At 43.0% G+C, this 22,801-nt stretch overlaps 2 protein-coding genes across 4 annotated transcripts in view; one reads left to right on the forward strand and one right to left on the reverse strand.

Annotated features, from left to right (window-relative positions):
* Positions 1-12,575, forward strand: part of LOC127651785 (polycystin-1-like) — an 81,333-nt gene extending 68,758 nt beyond the window's left edge. The window contains 9 exon segments of the mRNA XM_052137791.1: positions 1,344-1,483; positions 2,415-2,545; positions 3,265-3,385; positions 3,569-3,694; positions 4,471-4,645; positions 4,793-5,080; positions 6,362-6,496; positions 6,750-7,070; positions 8,121-12,575. Of these exon segments, the coding sequence (XP_051993751.1) occupies positions 1,344-1,483; positions 2,415-2,545; positions 3,265-3,385; positions 3,569-3,694; positions 4,471-4,645; positions 4,793-5,080; positions 6,362-6,496; positions 6,750-7,070; positions 8,121-9,347 (2,664 nt within the window). The 3' untranslated portion in view covers positions 9,348-12,575.
* Positions 12,576-13,147: 572 nt separating this feature from the next.
* The window catches only part of tsc2 (TSC complex subunit 2), a 41,756-nt gene continuing 32,102 nt past the window's right edge, over positions 13,148-22,801 (reverse strand). For 2 of the 3 annotated variants that reach the window (XM_052137795.1, XM_052137792.1), the window contains 11 exons: positions 22,482-22,550; positions 20,971-21,104; positions 20,270-20,829; positions 17,289-17,367; positions 16,731-16,817; positions 16,459-16,645; positions 16,054-16,193; positions 15,892-15,970; positions 15,485-15,576; positions 14,543-14,641; positions 13,148-14,279 (listed from right to left, as the gene is read on the reverse strand). In XM_052137795.1, the coding sequence (XP_051993755.1) occupies positions 14,109-14,279; positions 14,543-14,641; positions 15,485-15,576; positions 15,892-15,970; positions 16,054-16,193; positions 16,459-16,645; positions 16,731-16,817; positions 17,289-17,367; positions 20,270-20,829; positions 20,971-21,104; positions 22,482-22,550 (1,697 nt within the window). In that variant the 3' untranslated portion in view covers positions 13,148-14,108. The remainder of the gene's footprint in view (positions 14,280-14,542; positions 14,642-15,484; positions 15,577-15,891; positions 15,971-16,053; positions 16,194-16,458; positions 16,646-16,730; positions 16,818-17,288; positions 17,368-20,269; positions 20,830-20,970; positions 21,105-22,481; positions 22,551-22,801) is intronic. The other variant, XM_052137793.1, reaches the window with a different exon arrangement.

The following is a 22,801-nucleotide window of genomic DNA, read 5'->3' on the forward strand; positions in this document are numbered from 1 at the left end:
TGGCCAAAGAGAATTCCAGTTGTGCTGAATCAGAGCCCTCCCATTTTTTTCAGCCGTCTTGATTCTGGAAGTTTTCCCCCATTCATTTTTTTTTCATGGGGATTTTATCAAATATGCCATAAAAGAGCTGTAAGCCATAAACCTCCGAGGTAAATATTCCAAACTTTGATTTGAAGCACAGAATATTTGAAAATCAGACAAAAAGACAAAGGTACAAGATGTCTTTAATGAAGGCACAAACTACAATCCCATGAAGCATTGCAAATTATATATAATCAAATACAAATAATGTGAAACTATTGATTTAAAGTCGTGACTCGATTGTATTTTTCACATCGCGTCAGTTGCTGCAGAGCTCTTTTGGCGCACTTTATTTGCCGCAGTTCTCTTATTGGTGGATCGTTTCACTTCAGGATCATGGGTAGTGTAGTTCTTCACCTGAAATTCCACTAATAACCAAGGGAGTTGGAATGCCCAATTCCCAATTTCGTTCTAAGTCCTCATGGTGGCGTAGAGAGTTGTCTCAATCCGGGTGCCGGAGGACGAATCTCAGTCAATCCGTGCATCTTATCATGTGACTCGTTGAGCGCGTTACCACGAAGACATAGTGCATGTGGAGGCCTACGCCATCCACTACGGCACCTACGCACAACTCGCCACACGCCCCACTGAGAACGAACCACGAGGAGGTTACCCCATGTGACTCTACCCTCCCTAGCAACTGGGACAATTTGGTTGCTAAGGAGACCTGGCTGGAGTCACTCAGCACACCATGGATTCAAACTCACGACTCCAGATGTGGTAGCCAGCGTCTTTACCACTGAAATTTGCGTCACGTGTACTGTACGCAGAGTGTTCAGCAAAGCAGACAACTGAAGGATCCTTTAGCCTTTCGTTTGTGCACATTTTGTAAAATGTTGTTGAAGAAAACCGATTATGCTTGCCAGAAAATACTGCAATTTGAACCCTGGTATTATAGAATTTACTGATTTTATTAGATTTATTATTTTAAAAGCACATCACATGTAATTACGACATCCAAACTTTAGAAATATGGGTTTAGTACGTCTTCTCATAGGTGTAGGAACTTGCCAGGAGGACTTGAAGGCAGCATTAAACCATAAAGACATAAAAGACATCTTTGTCATGGCTGACAGCTGCCTCGCTTTACTAGGGTTGCCAGGTGGTGTTTTATGACTCCATTATTAGCTGCGCTCTGATTGGCTGTCAGACAGGAACCGGTACCTCTTCATTAGACTCTCTCAGTTGTGATTGACACCCGATTCTAGACACGGAGGCGAGTGGGGATGTAAATAAAACACTCATCTGGTTTGGATTGGCAGGGTTTCCTGGTCTACATGCTTTTCCTGCTGGTGGTTTTACTGCTTAACTACTCCAACTCGGCCAAAGACGCCCACCGCCTGCAACTGCACGCTCAACTGCAGAACTACTTCCACACACAGCGCTTCAACAACATCAGCAGGTACAACCGAAACACAACCACACACTGTTGGTGGTAACAAGCAAAAACAAACACACCTGTACGAATTTCCACAACTTCCAGAATGTACATTTACAAACACTCTCGCTCTCTCTCTCTCTGTCTCTCTCTCTCTCTCTCTCTCTGTCTCTCTCTCTCTCTCTCTCTCTCTCTGTCTGTCTTATTTCTTGTATTTTGGTTCATTAATCTCAGTCAGGTCAGACACAATAAAGGTTGACTGAAGTGTGTAAATGGGGACATGTGTATGTGTTGATTTGTCCGATAAGACCGAACGCATTGAGACTGTGTGTGAGTGAAGTGAGATGAGCTGACAGGTAGAACAATGAGTCATCAGGAGCATCTCGGAGTTTGATCAATCGCACACACTCACACACACACAAACAGACTCACACACACACACACAAACAGACTCGCACACGCACGAGCACACAGACTCACACACACACACAAACAGACTCTCTCACACACACACACACGAGCACACACACACACACACACACAAACAGACTCACACACACACGAGCACACACACACACACAAACAGACTCACACACACACGAGCACACACAGACTCACACACACATAAGCACACACACACAAACAGACTCACACACACACACACAGACACACAAACAGACTCACACACACACAAGCACACACACACAAACAGACTCACACACACACACACGAACACACACACACACACACACACGAGCACACACACACACACAAACAGACTCACACACACACACACAAGCACACAAACACACACAGACTCACAAACAGACACACAAACAGATTCACACACACACACACGCACACACACACACACACACACACAAACAGACTCACACACACACAAACAGACTCATACGTACACGTGACTCTAACATGTCAGATTTCCTGTCTGCAGTCGTGAGGACGTGTGGACATGGCTCTCAAACTCCCTGTTACCACGGTTACTGGATGGGCGTGTCCTGATGGAGAGGACAGGCAGTCTGCTGCTCGGACAGCCCCGCCTCAGACAGCTGAGAACACAACCAGGTGAGAACATCAGAGGAGAGCAAATGACTTTAATGTGGGGAAACGTCCCATCTGGATGTAAATAAACTAGACCATAAATATGTTTAAATCTATTAAACCTATTAGATTAACATATACAGTACGTTTTTGTTATTGATTATTCTAGAAAAAACTGTTATGATATACACACACAACCCATCAAAAGTTTACACACACTTGAATGAATTTGTTTGGTATCTCAGCGAGTATTGACGCTGACTATCACAACTGGAGTCAAGAGTTCGAATCCAGGGTGTGCTGAGTGACTCCAGCCAGGTCTCCTAAGCAACCAAATTGTGTTTTGCTAAAGGCTTTTATTGACAAAATCATTCAATATATGCAAAGAGTCAGTATTTACAGTGTTGACCCTTGTTCTTCATCACCTCTGCAATTCACTCTGGCATGCTGGATATCAGCTTCAGGACCAAATCCTGACTGATGATCCATTCTTGCCTTATTAGTGACTGAAACTGATTTCTCTCACACACTCACACATGTATCCATTGAACGCACATGAGAAACAAGTTTGTAGCAGAATATACTGGAATGATATGTTTTAATGGAAAGTATTGTAGTTTTGGATGTTGCACTCTTACGGATCAAATATTCATCTTTTTATGAATATTGTCGAAAGGAGGAAAACAATCATGTTTCAGTCATCATGACCTTTGACCCCTTCTATCTGTGTCATTGTCTTCCAGAATGCCCCATCAGTGGATATTTTCCATCATCCTCGTGGTTCGGGTGTGTCTCTGGCGGGTGGGCGGAGTCAGACTCTGGATTGGTGCAGAACTGGAGTGTCAGTACCGCTCACAGCAGCGGGTGAGATTATAACAAACCTCTGTTCATCCTCCATCTCTCTCTGTACAGTCATACATATCTCACGATCAGCTTCTGTGTCAGTGTGGCTGACTTTTCTTTCTGTTCATCCACGTCACTGAGATACTCATACAGTTTTGATGTGTGTGTGTGTGTGTGTGTGTGTGTGTGTGTGTGTGCGTGCAGTGTGTGGCACTGGGGGCAGGTATCAGTTTACAGCAGTGCTGGATTTGTGCAGGATCTCAGCAGAAATATGCAGGACTCCAGAACTCTGATCAAACAACTCAACACACACCAGTGGCTCGACCCGCTGTGAGTGCACACACAACAAAGAAAAAAATAAACACTCTCTCACACACACACACACACACACACACACACACACACACACACACACACTCACACACACTCACTCACACACACTCACACACACATACACATACACACACACACACATACACATACACAGACTCTCACCCACACATACTGCACACAAACTATTGAGAAATACATAAATCAATTAAGCAATCGTAAAATGTTTCAAATGGATTAATAGGTGAAATATTCAACAATTGGATATTCAAAACGAGGTCAAAAATGAATCATCAAAACAGGGAAAGGACAAAACTGCAATTATCAATCATGACGTGATCACAGATACATTTTGAGAAATTGATTGTGTTTCAGTTCAATTATTATCTTTAAATGTATATTTATATTTCAATGATTGGACATTTCATATTTGTTTAACTTATTGATAATTATATTTAAAAAATGCCATTGTCAATCACTTCATAATTACATAGAAATCGTCAAATTATCATCGTTTCTAAATGATCAATTGCTGAATTGATTTAGTGTTTCAATAATTGTTATCATATAATTTAATGCATATGTCTGGACATAATTGATTATTTCATTTATAGATTACTCCAATGTACGCATTAAAGATATTTTTTATTTCATTTCCGTTTGTTTCATACTGATGTTGGACCTGATGAGTTGTGTGTGTGTGTGTGTGTGTGTGTGTGTGTGTGTGTGTGTGTGTGTGTGTGTGCGTGCGTGCGTGCGTGCGTGCGTGTGTGTAGGACGAGTGTTGTATTCGTAGAGTTCTCCCTCTATAACATCAACACAGATCTACTGGCTGTCTTCTCTTTCCTGCTGGAGTTTCCCGTGTCTGAACGAGCTCAGCTGAGTCTGGACCTCAAAACCTGCAGTCTGCACACGCTCCGGCATGGACTGGACCTGCCCCTGTTCCTCACGGTAACCGTCAGCCACACATCACTCAGCCATCCAGATGAAAGAATTAACAAACCAATTACGAAAGCTTAGTTCACACCGCAAACAGTTTTGAAGTTTGCCGCTATTTTTTAACAAAGTAAGAGATTCATAAAGCTCTTTCTTTCTCAGCTCCTCCTGTTGGTGTTTGTGATCTATTTCGCGGTGCGTGAGGGTATGGCCGCTCGGAAACAGGGGCGTGGCTACATCCTGCGTTTGTGGAACATAGCAAGTGTTTGCAGTCTGGTGTTGGCAATTTGTGTCGCCTCTCTCCATCTCAGTCGCTCAGTGCTCTCCGCCCACCAGTGGAAGTCCTTTCTAGAGCAACGGGACGCCTTCACAGACTTCTTTCCTCTGGCCCAACAGAGCCAGGTCTTGACCCAACTCAGTGCGACCCTCCTGTTCCTGCTGGTGCTCAAGGTGAGAACAGCGGCACCTACATTTCTTATATAAGATGTGTCTCTTTAACCTCTTAAACCTGGAGTGACCCTGTTTCGTGCCCTCTAGGGGGCGCTGATCACGAAAATAAAATTATTTCACTATAACTCAACGGCCCCTTGCTTGATCTGCACAAATGATGTGTTGTTTTAAAGCTTAGACTCTTACCTTTACAATGAATATAGAAGACCTGACCAATTCTATAATACCGCTTATTAAATTGCAGTTAAATTAGAACTGGTCCGTTTTAAAAGATTCGCAAATTTGCAATAACATTCATTAAAGTGTCTCAAAGAATGTCATGAAAGCTACAGAAGGCTAGCGCTAATAGATGGATTCTCTGGGAGCGTCCCACTGAAACACGATTAATCATGTCATAGATGTGTCGGATTCATTTGGACAACTCACGTGTCCAACATGTGGACCAGAACCAGAGCGCACATACATAGTCTGTGCACAAGAGGTCACTCAACACACTTTTTTTTTGGAGTGACATAATAAGTGATGGAGAAAGAAGCCAAAGTGTGCTGAAATTAGGGCTGGACTGGGAAGAGAAATCTGCCCAGGATTTAACATAACAACTGGCCCAAAATTTGGGTTGGGAGGTTATTGGTTCGCTGTCCTTTTCTGCATATTGCGGCATCTTTTGTGGTCCATTCCGCATAACGCGCCGGCTCATTTTAGCTTATCTCGGCCAGTTTCGCGGCCGACCCACCAGCCCGCTTGGTTCTCCGATGGCCAGTCCGCCCTGATCGGCCACAAAATGCGTCGGCCCAAAGAGAAAATGCCCGGTATGCCACATTACCAATCCAGCCCTGGCTGAAAGGTATCATAAGGGACTAGTTTACATATTTTTAAAGATTTTTCTGTTTTAATGTTCAATAAAACACATTTATTGTTTGGCGAGATTATTTGGAAACTTTGATAAACAAAAGTTCACCTTGGGACCCATGGTTCCATATGCTAAAAGTTTGGATTGCTTTGTCCTATCAACAAAGTCCCGGTTCTCATGAGGGCCAGTCTGCCTCTGCTGTAGGATCATTTTAAATGAACGTCTTCAGGGAAAGAATGAACTACAATGAATGATGTAATCAAATAAAAAATGATGGAGAAAATGTATCGAATTCGTACTTTTAGTGAATGGAACAATGTTTCAACCATACACTTAAACTTATGGTATGGGTATGGTGTGATTCTCTATGTAATAAGTGGTATGAAAATATAAACTGGCAACACAATTTATCCTCATTTCTCTCTGTTTAGGCTTCACATCAGCTGCGCTTCATGAGAGAATGGGGTGTTTTTGGAAGAACATTGAGGAGATCTTTCCGGGAGCTGCTGACGGTCGCCGTCACTCTGCTTGTGTTCCTGTTGGCATACTCGCACACTGGACACCTGGTTAGAACGCAAACACACACTGCAATATGATTTCAAATGCACTCACACATGGTACCCCGGTAAACTCATAGTCCATATTAACTCAACGAGATGCGAAACGCAACCCTGATCTATACATTTACGCTAATCTGTTGCTCTAATACCCTCTCTCCTGATTCTAAACTCATTGGATTTAGTCCAAAACTGTCTTTGTACAAAAGGCTAAAAAAACAAAACAATTATGTTTAAATTATCATTTTTCTTTTTACTCCAGCTTTTCCATTCTGTCATGGAGGGCTACGGAACAGTTAGCTCCACTTGTGTGACGTTACTAGGCTCTGGTGGGCGTGGACTGTTGTCTTGGCGACCGGAGAGTGGCTCCTCCCCCTGTTCTCCTTCATGTTTTATCTTTCACATTAGCTTTACTCTGCTACGACTCATTTTCATGTGGCTTTTGATCTCGGCGTTGCTGAGAAACTATCGGCGGGCAAAAGCAGAACTGTACCGTCCCGCCGTTGACCTGCAGGACTACGAGATGGTGGAGTTGTTCCTGCGACGACTCAAAATGTGGATGGGCCTCAGCCATGCTAAAGAGGTATGTGTGCTGTAATACCAAAGATATTTCCCTCCTGTTTTGTAATACAAGCTTTTCACCAATGTAGTATGTCTGGTATTGGCTGTCTCCAAGTTTCTGATCCACAGAATCACAAATGTGTTTAGGCTAAGGAATAATTCATCTGCATACCATTCAGTCACAACGGTTTTGTGTTTACAACAGAACAGCTCATTACCCTGCCGAAAAGACCAGTTTAGCTCTGCATAAGTTGCTATGATCTATGCTAGTTAGTGCATGTTTGGTGTAGGGGTGGAAAAGACTATAATCGACTATAACTAATGTAATGGTAAACTTGGCGTTAGAAGGAAATACAGCGGTGAAAACGGAAAGAATCAGAAAACAAACCATGTTTGCACAATAGCCCAGTAGGTGGTGACATCCAAGTGCAATGCAAAGAGCCAAAAATAAGATAAAAATACAGTAGGTGTAAAGCCTGTTGGCTTTGTACTCAAAAAACTAAGTGGCTCAAATGTACTTTGATAAAGATCACATAAATGCTACGGCTATCTGCCAAATATGCAAATTGGCCTTCGATTCGACTAGTTGAATTTGACTTGACTAATGAGTGACTCAACTGATCAGCTATTAAGGTTAGTATTAGTCGTGCAACCCCTAGTTTTGTGCGAGTGTAGCTGATGAACCATCAAAGCCATACTCTTGACCATTTGATTGACCAACATGGACTTCTGTTGAATTTGGCTGACCTATGAGGTCTTGATGGTTAAGCTTGTCAAGAAGCCTTAACTCTTGATGTAACCTGCATACTACCTTGAAGAATGCAGGTTACATCAAGAGTTAAGGTGGCCCAAAACTTGAGAGTTGGTCAGATCCTGTTCAATCCAGCTCTGTCAACTCTTGGATTTATGGGCACTGTGTCTGTTCTACAAATGTATTTAGATAAAAAGCATGTACTAATGTAACTGACTAATTAACTACCTACCTTGTGGAAAATAACTGGTCACCAGCATATGTTGCATATTGTTTTTTGGTCTTACCCATTAGTTAACCACCACCTTTCTTCCCCTACAGTTCCGGCACAAGGTGCGATTCGAAGGCATGGAGCTCCCTCCCTCACGTTCATCTTCAACTAGTGACTGCAAGTCCTTGTGTCTTCCTCCTCTGGACACGCCTGAGGCTCCTCCATCTCCTGACAGTGTTGATGGAGGTTCTGAGGCCTCCTGGCAGCCCACATCCAGTAGTCCTTGCAGTCTGGCTGAAGCTCCAGGTCTAGGACTAGGCCTCCCCTTTGGCCTTGGAGTGGTAGTTGGAGGCCAATGCTGGAAAGAGAGAGCAGAGATGGAGGCAACTATCTGCAGGATCCTCCCAGCTTTTGATGCTTTGCTGCTGCAGTTAGACCGAGTCACTCACGCCACAGAGGAACTGTATCGCAGAGAGTGCCACATAGAGAGGATGCTGAGGAGGAGCAGAGGACAAGGAAGAGGGGCACGTCGCCAAAGAAGTCTGGACTCTGCACGACAGAAGAGACATAGTAGGGCACACAAGGGGGCAGACAGGAGTACACAAGTGGTAGAAAGAAGCAAGAGTCCCCCAAAAACTGAAATAAGTGCATCGAAGTCAGAGAAACATCTTCACAAGAAGGGCAGAAGATCACAAAAAACAGACAAGTTCTTACAAACTAGTCTTCCCACAAGCCCCCACAAGGTAGATTCAAGTCCTCACAGGACTGATATTTGTTTCCAGATGGTACAAGAAAGCTCCAGTACCATGGTGGCAGGTGGCAGCCAAACTGAAAAAGACCCTCACAAGGTACAAGAAAGCTGCAGGACCATGATGGCAAGTGTTAGCAAGACTGAAAAAGACCCTCTCAAGATGGATTCAGGCCCCCTCAATGTATGTCCACAAGAGGCAGACTCTAATCCACACGGGGCCCACAAGGCTGACAAAGCTTTTCATAAGGTAACCCCAGATCCCAACAAGGTAGATCCAAACATTCGAAAGGATTCCGAGATTGTTGGCTGTGCCAGCAAATCTGCGCCCATTCTGGCTTCTACCCCCCATCCCACTTCGACGTATGCTCCTATGACTGCCCCCTTATCTACCACAACGACCCCAGCACCAATCCCTCGCTCCCACGAGTGGGTGCCTCCCAGCGAGAACCTCCCTTCCAGCATATTTCTGCACCCTGCACACACTACAACCAATCCCACCCGTAAACGCAAGCACAAACCTCCACCCCTGAAAAACAAGGTGCACCCTAATATAGACAGACCTATGTCTGGACACTCCAAGCCTTGACAACCCAAGGTTAAAACAGTCAATATGCAAGTAAAAGGCAGATGATGCGAGTTTAATGACTTGACATAAGGGACTAAAGGGTTGTTGAAGCGCATGGGTTATGGCCAGTCATGAATAAATGAAAGGAGGCCCTGGTGACAGCAGGTTTTGTAACGAGGCCCTCAAGTTTTAGCACTGCTTTGGTCTAAGCAGAATCCAAAACCAAACAACACCCCCCCCATAGCCTTAAATTCCAACCTTTCAATGTGGTAACACCTTATTCGAAGTCTCAAATTCAACACATCTGTGATGGGAACTAGGTGCAGGTCACCATGACCAATTATTTTTTTTGGATCCTCAAGAAGTTCAATTTTAATGCAAGTCGCCATTTTCCCTTCCCTCCCGCCGTGACCTCAGTCCAACCCTTTGACCCTGGAGGTCATATGGGTTGAAATGACAAGAGCACGTCTTGTGCTGTCTTACCAAAACGAACTCTGAAAAGAGCATAAAGTGACAATGAGAGACTACAATAGAAAGCCTGTTGATGCAGGACAGCTCGCGCTTGATGGTATTTTCATAGTGTTTTGAGGTATGTTTAATTAATTGTGTTCATTGTTGTGTTTCTGATGAAGGAAGCTAATGTGAGGTCATGGGTGCATGTATTGCCCATCGATTCAAAAATAGGCAAAGCTTATTCAGAGGGGCTCACATACTGACAAATTCACACACTACACACAGACATATGGGTACACATTGCTTCCTTCCATTACATGTCACCATTATAACTGTAGAGCAATGCTTATAGGTACTTATGCATAATTCATGCTTCTTAATATAATGGCATGTTACTGAAAACAGATGCATAAATACATATCATAAAATATATAGACCTCTAAATCTGAGGCCATGGTTCTCAGCAGGAAACCGATGGAGTGTGTACTCCAGGTAGGGAAGGAGGTATTGCCCCAAGTGAAGGAGTTCAAGTACCTCGGGGTCTTGTTCACGAGTGAGGGGACAATGGAGTGGGAGGTTGGCCGGAGAATCGGAGCAGCGCTCTTATAGCACCGTTATCACGAAAAGAGAGCTGAGCCGGAAGAGAAAGCTCTCGATCTACCGGTCAGTTTTCGTTCCTACTCTCACCTATGGTCATGAAGGCTGGGTCATGACAGAAAGAACTATGTCGTGAGTACAAGTTGCCAAAATTGGCTTCCTCAGAAGGGTGGTGGGCTTCTCCCTTAGAGATAGGGTGAGGAGCTCAGTCATCTGTGAGGAGCTCGGAATAGAGCCGCTGCTCCATTGCGTCGAAAGGAGTCAGTTGAGGTGGTTTGGGCATCTGGTAAGGATGCCCCCTTGCCGCCTCCCTAGGGAGGTGTTTCAGGCACGTCCAGCTGGGAGGAGGCCTCGGGGAAGACCCAGGATGAGGTGGAGAGATGCATCTCCACACTGGCCTGGGAACGCCTCGGGGTCCCCCAGTCAGAGCTGGTTAATGTGGCTCGGGATAGGGAAGTTTGGGGACCCCTGCTGGAGCAGCTGCCTCCGCGACCCGACTTCGCATAAGCGGTTGAAGATGGACGGATATAGACTGTTAAGCTTTCCCCAACCACACTTATATACACACACACACACACACACTTAAAAAGAGGCCATCAGGGTACTAACAAAAACCTAGTAAGCCTCGATATTTTACATGTTTGTTGTTGCCTTCTACATCGTTTTGAATCTAATTTAAAAAGCACTTTGTATTGATGTATATGAATGATTGTGATGGCATCAGAGCGCACGCAATGTAGTTCGAATGTGTTATTGGAAATGGTAAATTTGCAATAATAATACAAAAAATAAGCTCGGTACAAAGATTAGCCACAAGAGCATTAATCTCTGTATAGATTTGCCAAAGCTCGCTATTCAAGTATCAAGAGATAACTTAATAAATTGGTTTCTTTTGTACTTAGCACTTTATTTCAATGTCAAGCTTTAGTGCTATGCCATATTTAACTAGTATGTATGTTTCTATCACATAAAACAGCTTTCCAGAACGCCTCTTTGGTGTATTATACATGAGCTGCATCAGGATATTTCTATCAGGAAGACTCGCAGACTTGAGTGAAATTTAAGATGACATTTATTTGATGGATATAAAACAGAAAGGTAACGTCTCTCTTTGGCGTAAGCCCCGTCTGGCAGTCCGAAGTAGTACTCGGAACCGTCATATCCTGTCGGAGATAGGAGGCGGGGGTGAGGAGCCTACCCCTGTGCAGGACGGGACTCAACAGGTGGTGGTGGGGTGGTGGAGGTTGCCTAGTTAGCAGACTTATAAAGCTTGCATGTGATTGGCTGGGAGTTACCCCGCTAATGGTGCGATGATCTACAGCTGCTAGTCTTCCCGCTAGAACCACGCTGCGCTTACATTAATTGCATTAATGATCATTTATTTGTTTTTATTGTGTGGTGTTTTATATTTTCTCTTTTGCATTACTAAGATTTATTCACAGACATGTTGTTTACCATGATGATGCTCAGGGACCCTCTTTTTAAAAACCCCAAACCAGGATTCTTGATTTTTTTTGGGTTTGTGTAAGATGTTTGTTTCATTGGATACATGTATGAAGTTCTCAGAATGAAATTAGAGTAGTCAAGAGTGATTGGATGTCCACTACAGGGGAAGACAGAGATTGAATCTGTCAAAGGCCACATCCACTACAGTAACTTCCTTATTCAGGACATTCCCTATGAAGTTTTGGAAGGTCATGTTTATCTGTACATATTGGTGTACCCTGATGTAAATATTTTATTAAGAGTTATTTCATTTGCCTTTACAGCACTGACCAGAAATGTTGTTTTGTAAAGAAATGGAGCACAGTTCAAGTGTTTCAATTCTCCTCATCATTGGCCAAAGAATACAATCCACAAATGTTAAAGTAGTGCTAATTTGACCATATTCAACAGAACTGCACAACACAAGCGTTCATCTTAAAATGGTTATTTGGGAGTTCTTTTGCCAGCTTTTTTTCTTCTTCTGAAATGGTGCGTCATTTTAGAAGGGGTATGTTGGATAAAATCAAGTACAGCACATGACATAACACCAACTTGCATGTTATAATGTCTTAATATCATCTTCTTTGTGTTAACCGTTATAGGTAATGTGTTGAATGCCTCATTTTGTGCTGTTGTATTTGTAACATTGTAGCACTTTGCTTTACATGCTTTTGCACTTGACAAAGTCAAATAAAGAGTCTGACAGCTGAGAGTCTGTGGTCTGATATCGGCTCCTGTGTGGGTAAATCTTACCACACCGGTCACAAAATCTCTAAACATGTACAGGTCATCTGCACCCCAAAATCTGAAGAATAGAACCATGAAAACTAATTTTACAGCATAAATTGATCTTGGTTTATTCATTTCTACACATACAACTTTTAATCTGAAAATCCCCTCGTGATTTACTCACCTTTAATCCATCCCAGATGTGTGTCTCTTCTTCAGCAGAACTGAAGATTTTTATCAGCACATTTCAGCTCTGTTTGTTCACACAATGCAAGTAAATGGGTGCCATTAGACTGCTGACTGTTTGACGGTCCGAGTCATATTTAGGCAGCATAAAAGTAACCCACATGACTCCAATCCATCATTAAATGTCTTCTGAAGCAAATCAAAAGGTTTCAACATTTTTGTATTTTTTCTTGTGATTGTTGGTTGAACTGTGACCTCGACATGCTTTTTTGAGACTCGCCTGTGATCAGTCGCCTGCACGGCAAACATCTCAAAGCTAAAATCCACATTTACCCTTAAAATTACAAAGGACAAATTCCACACACAGAGCATGATATAGAAATAATTTTATTCAAGAGTGCAAGTATATTTGGCTTGCGCGTTACAGCGCTTGGTAGCGAAGCGCACACATGCACACACACACATCTCGTTTATCCTTTTTTAGTGTTCTAGTATTTTTCCACAAGTCAGTTCATTCTTTAGAAACTCTTTAGCATTAATGACACAAACAAAAAAGCCAACAATAATTCAAATATGAACCTTCATATATTTCAGTCACAGTAACGCCCCACAGATGTTGTTACTCCAGCGAAAATACACTGAATTTATAAATGCATTTGCTAGCACATAATAAGGTTGTACATGTTAGCATTAGCTAAGACCAATACTTTTACAGCATTTATTAATGGTAAATGGTCTGCACTTATATAGCGCCTTTTTTAACCTTAGCGGTTAGCAGCATCCTTTACACTGTGTCCCTTTCACACACACACACGCACACATCAATGGCGGCAGAGCGGTCATGCAAGGCGCTAGCCTGCTATTGGGAGCAACTTGGGGTTCAGTGTCTTGCCCAAGGACACTTCAGCATATGGAGTCATGTGGGCCAGGAATCGAACCGCCAACCCTACGATTAGAGGACAACCTGCTCTACCAGCAGAGCCACAGCTGCATTTTTGTTAACGATACCAATACATGAGCTAATAATAACGTATAGAACCTTATTGTAAAGTGTTACAATGTTTCTTTCAGCAAGCGCGCGGTGTTGTTTATTATGCTTGGGTTGGTTCACAGTTTTCTTTACTCAAGTCTCACTATGTTGGCACTGTTATGTGGACGGTTTATATCGCAAGCATTAGACATTTGATATATTCAGAGAAAACAACGAATTTGTGCGAGTAGAAAAATACATTGACTGCGAGTACGCCCTAAGGAAACAAAGTAACAGTTTCGTTCCAACTGGATAAGATGGTAAATGCATAGAAGTGAACCGGCTGATTGAAAGGTTCCTCACTAAACAAAGTCTGTAAAATCATCCACAGTGGATACCAATCTCTTCCTCTGGCCAGCGTCCGGGTTTGAAGCAGAACCTGAGGGCTGGTGGGCGGGTTTATTCTGCATGGGGGCGTGGATCTGCGTCAGAGAGATTCCGTGGGAAGGGCGCGACTGAATTTCCTCCTGAGCCTATGGATGGAGAGAGAGAAAGATAAGAGATGCATTACTTCTTTTCCAAACATTTTAGTCAACACAAAACACTGTTTGCAACCCATTTTACATCCATGACGTGACATTTCTAAGTAATAAAGGATATTGAATCATTGTGATCGATCTGGGAAAGTTCAAAATAATTGAATTAAATGCACAATAATGAGATGCGTGCTACTTAAAACGCCATTATCTTGTAAATCTTGCAAACATGGAGTGAAAATAACAGGAAGCTCTTTTACCCGAGTCCTGATCCTCTTGATGTGTCTCAGTCTCGCCAGCCATTTTGAAGCGTACGCGTCGGATGGGTTTGCCCTGCACTGGTGCACCAGTGACGCCATCTTTACAACACAAGAATCCAGACACAACAGTTAGTGAAGTGCTGAAATCAAGACCAGGTGTGTGTGTGTTTTCTGCACTATGCATGTGTTAAAGTCTCATCCCTTCATTTCTGTGTGTTTGTTCCACATTGTAGCTGACTTCTATATTGTATTTAACAAGAAAAACAATTGCACTGTTTTTTAGTCTTTCCCATTCATTTCCAATGGTCGGTCAGTTTTGACCTCGAATAGTAAAGGTGTCACTTTTTTTACGACCACTTAGACTTATCGAATCAAGTCCAAAAATGTGTGTTCAGATGGCAAGTGAAGTCACCAAGTCTTACACTGCTCAAATCTGATCAAAACATGACCAAGCAGTATAGGACGGTTAATACAAATCCTCAAAATATATCTTTTTATGTGTAAACAGCCTCGATGTTCCTTGGTAACATGGCAATTGCAGATTAATAATAATTTCTCCTCGCCTGACCTGGCAGCAATTTTGTGCCTTCTTGTGCAAATCAGTGGGTTGCGGTTTCCAGCAGCCTGCTGTGATTTGTAGGGTCTCAGAGGAAACTGTGGGCATATGAGCCTTATTACGCAGTCCGCACTTATCACAGTAGGTGGGGAAAGTTACAGGCTCCAGTACCCGAGAAAGAAGCGCATTTATGCTGAACAGACTGTGTGAAGAGCGTACTGAAATACGAATGCGACGTTGTTTTTGTTCTTTCTGACATTACAATGGCATGAACTTTAAATTCAGAATTAGACTCGTGTAAGCAGACCGAAAAAAAATGAAGAGAAACGACAAAGAGAGAGAGCAAGAGAAAATTGGCTGGCACGGAGGTAGCTACGAAAACTCACATTGGCATGCAGTGCCATCTGTCTCACGAGCAGAGGAAGATTCCGGTCGGATACGATCTTTGCCACACTGGTGTCAACCAAACCCTCCAGATCTGAAAGAGAGACGTTATAGCATATGGTAGTTAAAGAGTTATAAAAACTCTTCCTGAACACTAGGAGTTGTCAATACCAACATTTCAGTAGTCGAATAGAGTAGGCGAATATAACAATTTCGGTTTTAATTATAATTGGAATTAAAACCACAACAGCCCAATGCTTGAGAGATCACATAATGTGAATCTTCACCTGATAGTAAACTTGTGTAAACCTAGCATGTCCTTTTAAGACAAAAATAGCAGTACGAATAGCTGAAAGAAATCTGGTAATTTCAGCAGAGGTTTAAGGTTTATAAGGAGTTTTTGAATCACCTTTCCGGCACTGCAGTGTAACCAGGTTACTTTCATAGTCCAGAGGCTTTATCAACACCTCCACGAAGTTGAATTGGCCCTAATTGTACAAAAATGACACAAAAGATCAAATAAAAAGAAAGCATACACCACAGAAATGAAATGAAACTAACTTTCTCTCACCTTGATAGTACCCAGTTTATATTCCTCCCCCGAGTCATTGTAGACCACCACCACAAAGTCATTGCCAATGTGGCGTTTCTTATTACAACAGCCCTTGTCGCTTTCTCGGTTAGGCATGAGAGTGGCTATGTGGAAAATAGCTGCAGGGAAAACAGAACTGCTGCATTAGTCAAACACATCGGCATTTTTCTCCAACACGTTTCAAACTCATTGGACTTTCTTCTGTGGAACACAAAAGGAGAAGCTGAGCACAATCTGAGCTATATTGCTCCATAAAGTTCCCATTCACTTTCATTTTAGGAAAAATCAGGTTATGTGTTCCTCAGAAGAAAAACCTTATCCTGACAAAAACATGAAGGTGAGTAATTGATGACAATTTTCTTGATAAGGGCAAGCTTGTGGCACCTTGCATGATATCGTCGTGCCAGCAGTAGGTGAACTCGCCGTCATCGCCATACTGGTCAAGCCCACCCAAGAATATCTGGTCTGGGTCGCAGTCCTTCAGATGGATTAGCTTGCCCAGTCCCGTAAGGAACTGAGCATAACGGTTGGACCCATACTCATTTGAAAGGATCGACACCTCGTTATTGGCCTGAAAATAAACAGCAATATATAAAAAATGGTTTCTACATCAAATATTTCTCAACAGTGTACTGCAAAGAGAAATCTGACTATACCTGACCAGCCCCCACAAACACCACGCCAATCTTATGGGTATCGTACGGAGGCATCTGGTCCAAGACCTTTAGAGCACGGTCAATCAACTGTGAAGGAAAGAGGACATGCAAAAAATCGCTATGAAATCAGTAGGCAGTCTCTGCAGTCTGCGTATGCAATGTGATTGGTAATCTACAAGACATGCAATTCAGTATAATGCTCTGCACTTATATAGTGCTTTTTTTAACCTTAGAGTTTACCAAAACGCTTTACACCGTCCCAATCACCCATTCACACACACACTCATACACCAATGACGGCAGAGCTGCTATGTAAGGTGCTAGCCTGCCATTGGGAGCAACTTGGGGTTCAGTGTCTTGCCCAAGGACACTTCGGCATGTGGATTCATGTGGGCCGGGTTTCAATCGCAACTCTGCGATTGGCAGCCAACCCGCTCTACCAACTGAGCCACAGCCGCCCCAATGAAGTGAACCTGTCAGTCATGAAAATAATGGGAATGACGGTTTTTTTTATTCTACGGCCATGAGAATTACAAACTAAGCAAATTGTCATCTCACCTGTGATTTGGGCAGTAGGAGGGGTTTGTTGGCTTCATTGCCAAAGAAGGGCGAGTGGTACAGCTGCAGGAAGACAAAGCTGCAGACAGGAAGGGGAGGAGCAAACATTACATCACCATAGAACACTGATCTCTGATTGCACAGCCACTAGAATCTTACACTTTATGTAATACCTGTTAAGTCCTGCTCTAGCACCCACACAGCTTTCATCTTATTACACATAACTTAATCTCATCACCAAGAAGGAAAAAAAACATCAGTTAAAGGTGAAGAAGTTTGGATTAGAAAGCAGTCGACTCCACCCTATTAATGAGTGCTGAGGTAAAACCAGGCAAATGTCCTGCAGTCCACTCTACACCTCATGTGGCCCATTACATCTAGCCCAGCAGAAAATTACACTTAAAATAAATCCTGCCTTGACAATATTAAACAGAAGACATATGCTGCACAGCACCCCTAAATATATGAGAAGACAATTCATCTCCAACTAGAAGAAACATAGTAATTTGCTACTCTAAGTAACCACTAATGGCAGCAGTACTGTTCTTGCCTTGATAACCATAATATTGGTGCCTGGTGAATTTAGGTTTATGATTATAGAGGATATGGAGGCTATTGCATGGCCTCAAAAAGACTTTGAATATGTGCACGAGTCCTTTGGAAGCTCAACAGCCACTGCACACTTTTACTGTATGGAATAAAGAAGCATTCTTTTGTTTCATGGAGCAAACCTTTGTCTTTTCCTTAAGAGTATAATCCAAAAAAGAAGTGTGTTCTGAAAGTACAAAGAAGTGACAGTCCCCCCCTGGAGACATGAGTTTGAATCCAGGGTGTGCTGAGTGACTCCAGCCAGGTCTCCAGAGCATCCAAATTGGCCCGGTTGCTAGGGAGGGTAGAGTCACATGGTGTAACCTCCTCGTGGTCACGTTTAGTGGTTCTCGCTCTCAATGGGGCGTGTGGTGAGTTGTGTGTGGATCGCGGAGAGTAGCACGAGGCTCCACATGCTGGGAGTCTCCGCGGTGTCATGCACAACATCTACATAATAAGATGCACGGATTGATAGTCAGAAGCGTTGGCAACTGAGACTTGTGATTGAGGTGAGTAACTGCGCCACCACGAGGACCTACTAATTAGTGGGAATTGGGCATTCCAAATTGGGGAGGAAAAAAAAGAAGTGATAGTCCCTATTAGGACATTATTTTGGCTTTATGAAAAAAAAAGACTGGCCTAATAATGAAAATGTTCAAATCTGTACTCAATAGTATAATGGGCCTCTAAACTGCTATTAAAAAAGAAAGATAAAAGCCATTACTGGCAGACTGAATCACTTCTAACAAGCCAGATAACGAAGCAATTCCTCTTTTCCACAACCCAATGATGCAGTAGGGCTCATAAGTTTAATTCAGTAGGTTTCCTGGGCTTCCATCTATAAATAGACCTGAAAGCCTTAAGATCTTACGACTCTAGCAGTGAATTGGTGAGAACCTTACAAAGATGGATGGGAGTAATTTTGCGGTTATGCTCATTCAAGACAACAATTTGAAACTGCTCAACACAAAAGACTGCCTCGGTTCGGGAAATAAGCAGAACGGCAGATACAGGCAAGATGATTTAACATCTACGGGGAAAGAGGATGACACTAATGAAGAAGAATGAAGCTTTCCAGTCATATCATTATTCTGAATATGATGCTTTTTTTTTTCTTGAAAATAGAACATTTGCTGAGGTGTTCAAAGAACTGACATGTACATTAGAGTCTGTAGGGAGTAATCACTGCTTAGTGTAGGCAAACATTTCCAGCATCCATTCCACAAGTGAGTGGTTGACCTAGCATCAGGAACATTTGATAGTATTAAACAGCAGAGGATGAAGCTTTGTGGTTAATGAATAAATGAATGAATAAATAAACATTGAGTGTAGTGTCAGATAAGCACTATATAAATGCAAAGCGCTTTACACAGTGAACAGGGGACTCCCCTCAACCAGTGTGCAGCATCCACCTGGATGATGCAACAGCAGCCATAGTGCGCCAGTACGCTCACCACACACCAGCTATTGGTGGAGAGGAGAGAGTGGAGTTATTGAGCCAATTAATGGATGGGGATTATTAAGAAGCCATGACTGATAAGGGCCAGGAGACTCTTTTCAAGAAGTGTCCTGGGATTTTTAATGACCACAGAGAGTCAGGCCTCAGTTTAAAGTCTCATCCAAAGGTGAGACCCCATTACTATACTAGGGCATTAGGACCCACACAAAGTCTTTCCAAGGATGATGCATCACTTTATCATCCGTACATGCCTAAACTGCATTTCTAGTGATTTTATAACTTTGAAATTCCTACATTAGTCATAACCTAATGACTTGTGAGTTTTGAATCCAATTGTGAAATTAAGAGTGGAATTATGGCTCTAATATTACATTAGAGTAATTAATGAGGTTTCTCTAGTGAAAAATGACTTATGCTGTCTATCCTGTGATCTAAAGTAGGCATGGTTTTGTTTTTTGCATAATTTATACTACTTTCATTATATTACACTCCAGTTGCCCCATTTGACAAGTAACAATATAAAAATATATAATGTCACCCCTCATCTTAGCCTTAGTGGTAATCCAATCTTGAATTTTATATGTTTTTAGGAAGAATGGATTTGTACGTGTGCCAAGGCCTTGCAGGACCGTGAGCCAGCCCTGAGCCTAAAGCAGCCTTACAAAAATGAGACCTGGTTTTTCGCAATATGATTTCCCCATTTTATTCCATTAAATGAACTGATAATTTTTTAATAAGATGTCCAATGACTGTAAAGCTCTGAGACAGTTTCAAGAAACCAGTTAGTTATAACTGTCAGTGTATTTTCACAAAGGCACTAAGGTTTTCTCAACTTCAGCTTTCTTGCAACCGGCAGCTGCTATTACAGGCCCTTTGGCCAGTTAAATCCATGATCATTGGACGGTTTCTTGTGGTTCCTCTCTCTAAATCTCACCTGGGACTAAGTCCTGAGCTCTTCTCGGCATTGGATGGACCTCCTCGGTTGTGGTAGGAGTCTCTATCCATCTTCCTTTCCCTGCGGGATGAGGGAGCGGAAACAGAGATGGTGTGACCACGGGGTCTGTGTCCTGTGGGAGAAAGGGGTCCAGGCTGGGACGTGGGAAACTCCAGCCTCATCCTGGAGGTGGATGAAGAGGAGACAGACACACTTGCACTGGAACTAGATGGGCCGACTGATCCAACACTCTCCTCCTGCCAAGCGGCTTCTCCAGGGACTTCTTTTTCAGTTGATGCTTGGACCACCTGTATCTTGGAGCTGAGTGCTTCTCCGCTTGCAGCACTCGAATTCGTAGCTTTGGTGAAGGCCTCGGGGAGGGTCTGGAGCTCTGGAGAAGAGCTGGATTTGTTGAGGGTTGTAGAATGGGAGAAGTTGAGGTCAGAGTCTTTGGTTCCTGGGGTGGAAAGGGTCAATGGCGGTTGGTCGATGGGGATACCGCCCTCACTCACTTCCTCCAGGGTCGACTTTTCATCGTCCTGACTGGAAGTTGAGGAGGACTGGAGGAGAAAATGAACCAAAGTAACTAGATGAAATGGGGGCAAACATCATTTGCATCATTACTATGACAACTAATGAGGACATGCTTGGTTTCTAGCTTCCTACATTTCTTTTGCCAGGCCGTTTGAGCCGTCACTCACCCTGCTGAGGACAGCTGCTGGTGTCTTATCCGCACTTATGAAAATTGGCTCTGAGGGCATGCCCTCAAACTCTTCCAACTCCTGGGACTCAGATGCTTTTCTCCACCCTCCTTCTTCCAAAACAACCTCGGAGTCTGTTGGACACAGCATTTGCACAATAATCAAATTACTATAATAGCAAACTGTTTCAGATTCATGCATAGAAGAACCTTGGGCATTTACAACATCTATGATTAGTCTAAAACTCTCCTGTGCATGCACGGCCATTTGAATTACAAGACTGCACAAGGACATATTGACACGCGCACGCGCACACGCACACGCACACGCACACACACACAGATTGGGTTTTATAAATGAAGCCAGTTCAATACATGATTTGACAGTGAAAGGCTTGAAACGTGCTGCTTTTAAAAGACTCAATAGAATCTGAATTGCACTTTTGTGTCTTTTAATTCATGTCTGATAGCTGTCCATGTACTAATCAAAATCAAAAAGTTTTAACCTTCAGCAGATACACAGATCAGCCACAACATTACCTGCCTAATATCATTTAGGTCCCCCTCGTGCTGCCAAAACAGCTCTGATCCATTGAGGCATGGACTCCACAAGCCCTCTGAAGGTGTCCTGTGGTATCTGGCACCAAGACATCAGCAGCAGATCCTTTAAGTCCTTTTTTTTAATTTAAGACTTTTATCTAAAGTCAAGCCATTTCTTTCTTTTAAGGATTTTGAAAAGGCGATTCATGACTTATTTTTGCCCGACTTGACTATTGCAATTCCCTTTCTATAGTAATTAGTCATTGTGTAGCGGAGGGGGGCGGGGCCGGGCTAGAATGTCGCATGCCCGGTCCCCAATAGGCCTGATGGGGCGTGCGAGGGATAAAGGCGGCCGGTGACGACGGTTCGAGAGAGAGAGAATTACTGTCATGTCCGTCGTGTGTGTGCGTTTATGTTTGTGTGTTTTGGTTTTGAGTTTAATTAAATTATTATTTATATTGACCAGCCGGTTCTCGCCTCCTCCCTGCCCATCTTAACCCCCTAACATTGGTGCCGAAACCCGGGAAGGAGGAGGGATGCCCGTGGCCAATGTAAGGGGTTAAGATGGGCAAGGAGGAGGTGAGAACCGGCTTGTCAATATAAATAATATTATCAGCATGCGCAGACTGGACAGCTTTAAAAGGGATAAAAACATTTCAAATGGAGAATTTAAGAGCAGCTCTAAACTTCACACATGCCTTTCATGTCAAATCCACAGACGAATGAAAGAGAGCAAAGAAAAGGAAAACAGCTTGAGGGAATTAAAAATGAAAGTATCATGAAATCAGGAGTCAATTCAATCATTGCATCTTGGATTGTATGATAATTGCTTGACCAAATCCTTGATTAGTTGGTTTGTTCTGGATTGTTGAGTGTTAATAAAGACACAAAGCTAAAGAAACACTCTACAACATCACAGAGTGTGTGTATGTGCTCGAAGCGTACATACACACACAGGTGAGAGATATCTACCTGCCCAGGAAATACTTCTGTGTAACCTGCCAGGTGTATCGGAGGGGCAAAGAGAGCTGAGAGCGCCCACTGCAGCATCACACCCAGCACACACAAAAACCAACACATGGCATCCAATCAAGAACACATGGACTGAGATGTCAAGGATGGCAAAATAATAAGAGTAGCAAACTGAAATAATAACAGACTGATGAGAAAACAGCTGAGAGGTATTTGAAAGGGTTTGCAATTAATAAATGGTGCTTTGGATGTTATATCACACAATAGCATTTTTCATAATTCTGTGACGTAGATTTGAAATGACTGGGTCCACGCAGAAC

This window comes from Xyrauchen texanus, chromosome 11 (assembly GCF_025860055.1).
Source record: "Xyrauchen texanus isolate HMW12.3.18 chromosome 11, RBS_HiC_50CHRs, whole genome shotgun sequence".
NCBI lineage: Eukaryota > Metazoa > Chordata > Actinopteri > Cypriniformes > Catostomidae > Xyrauchen > Xyrauchen texanus.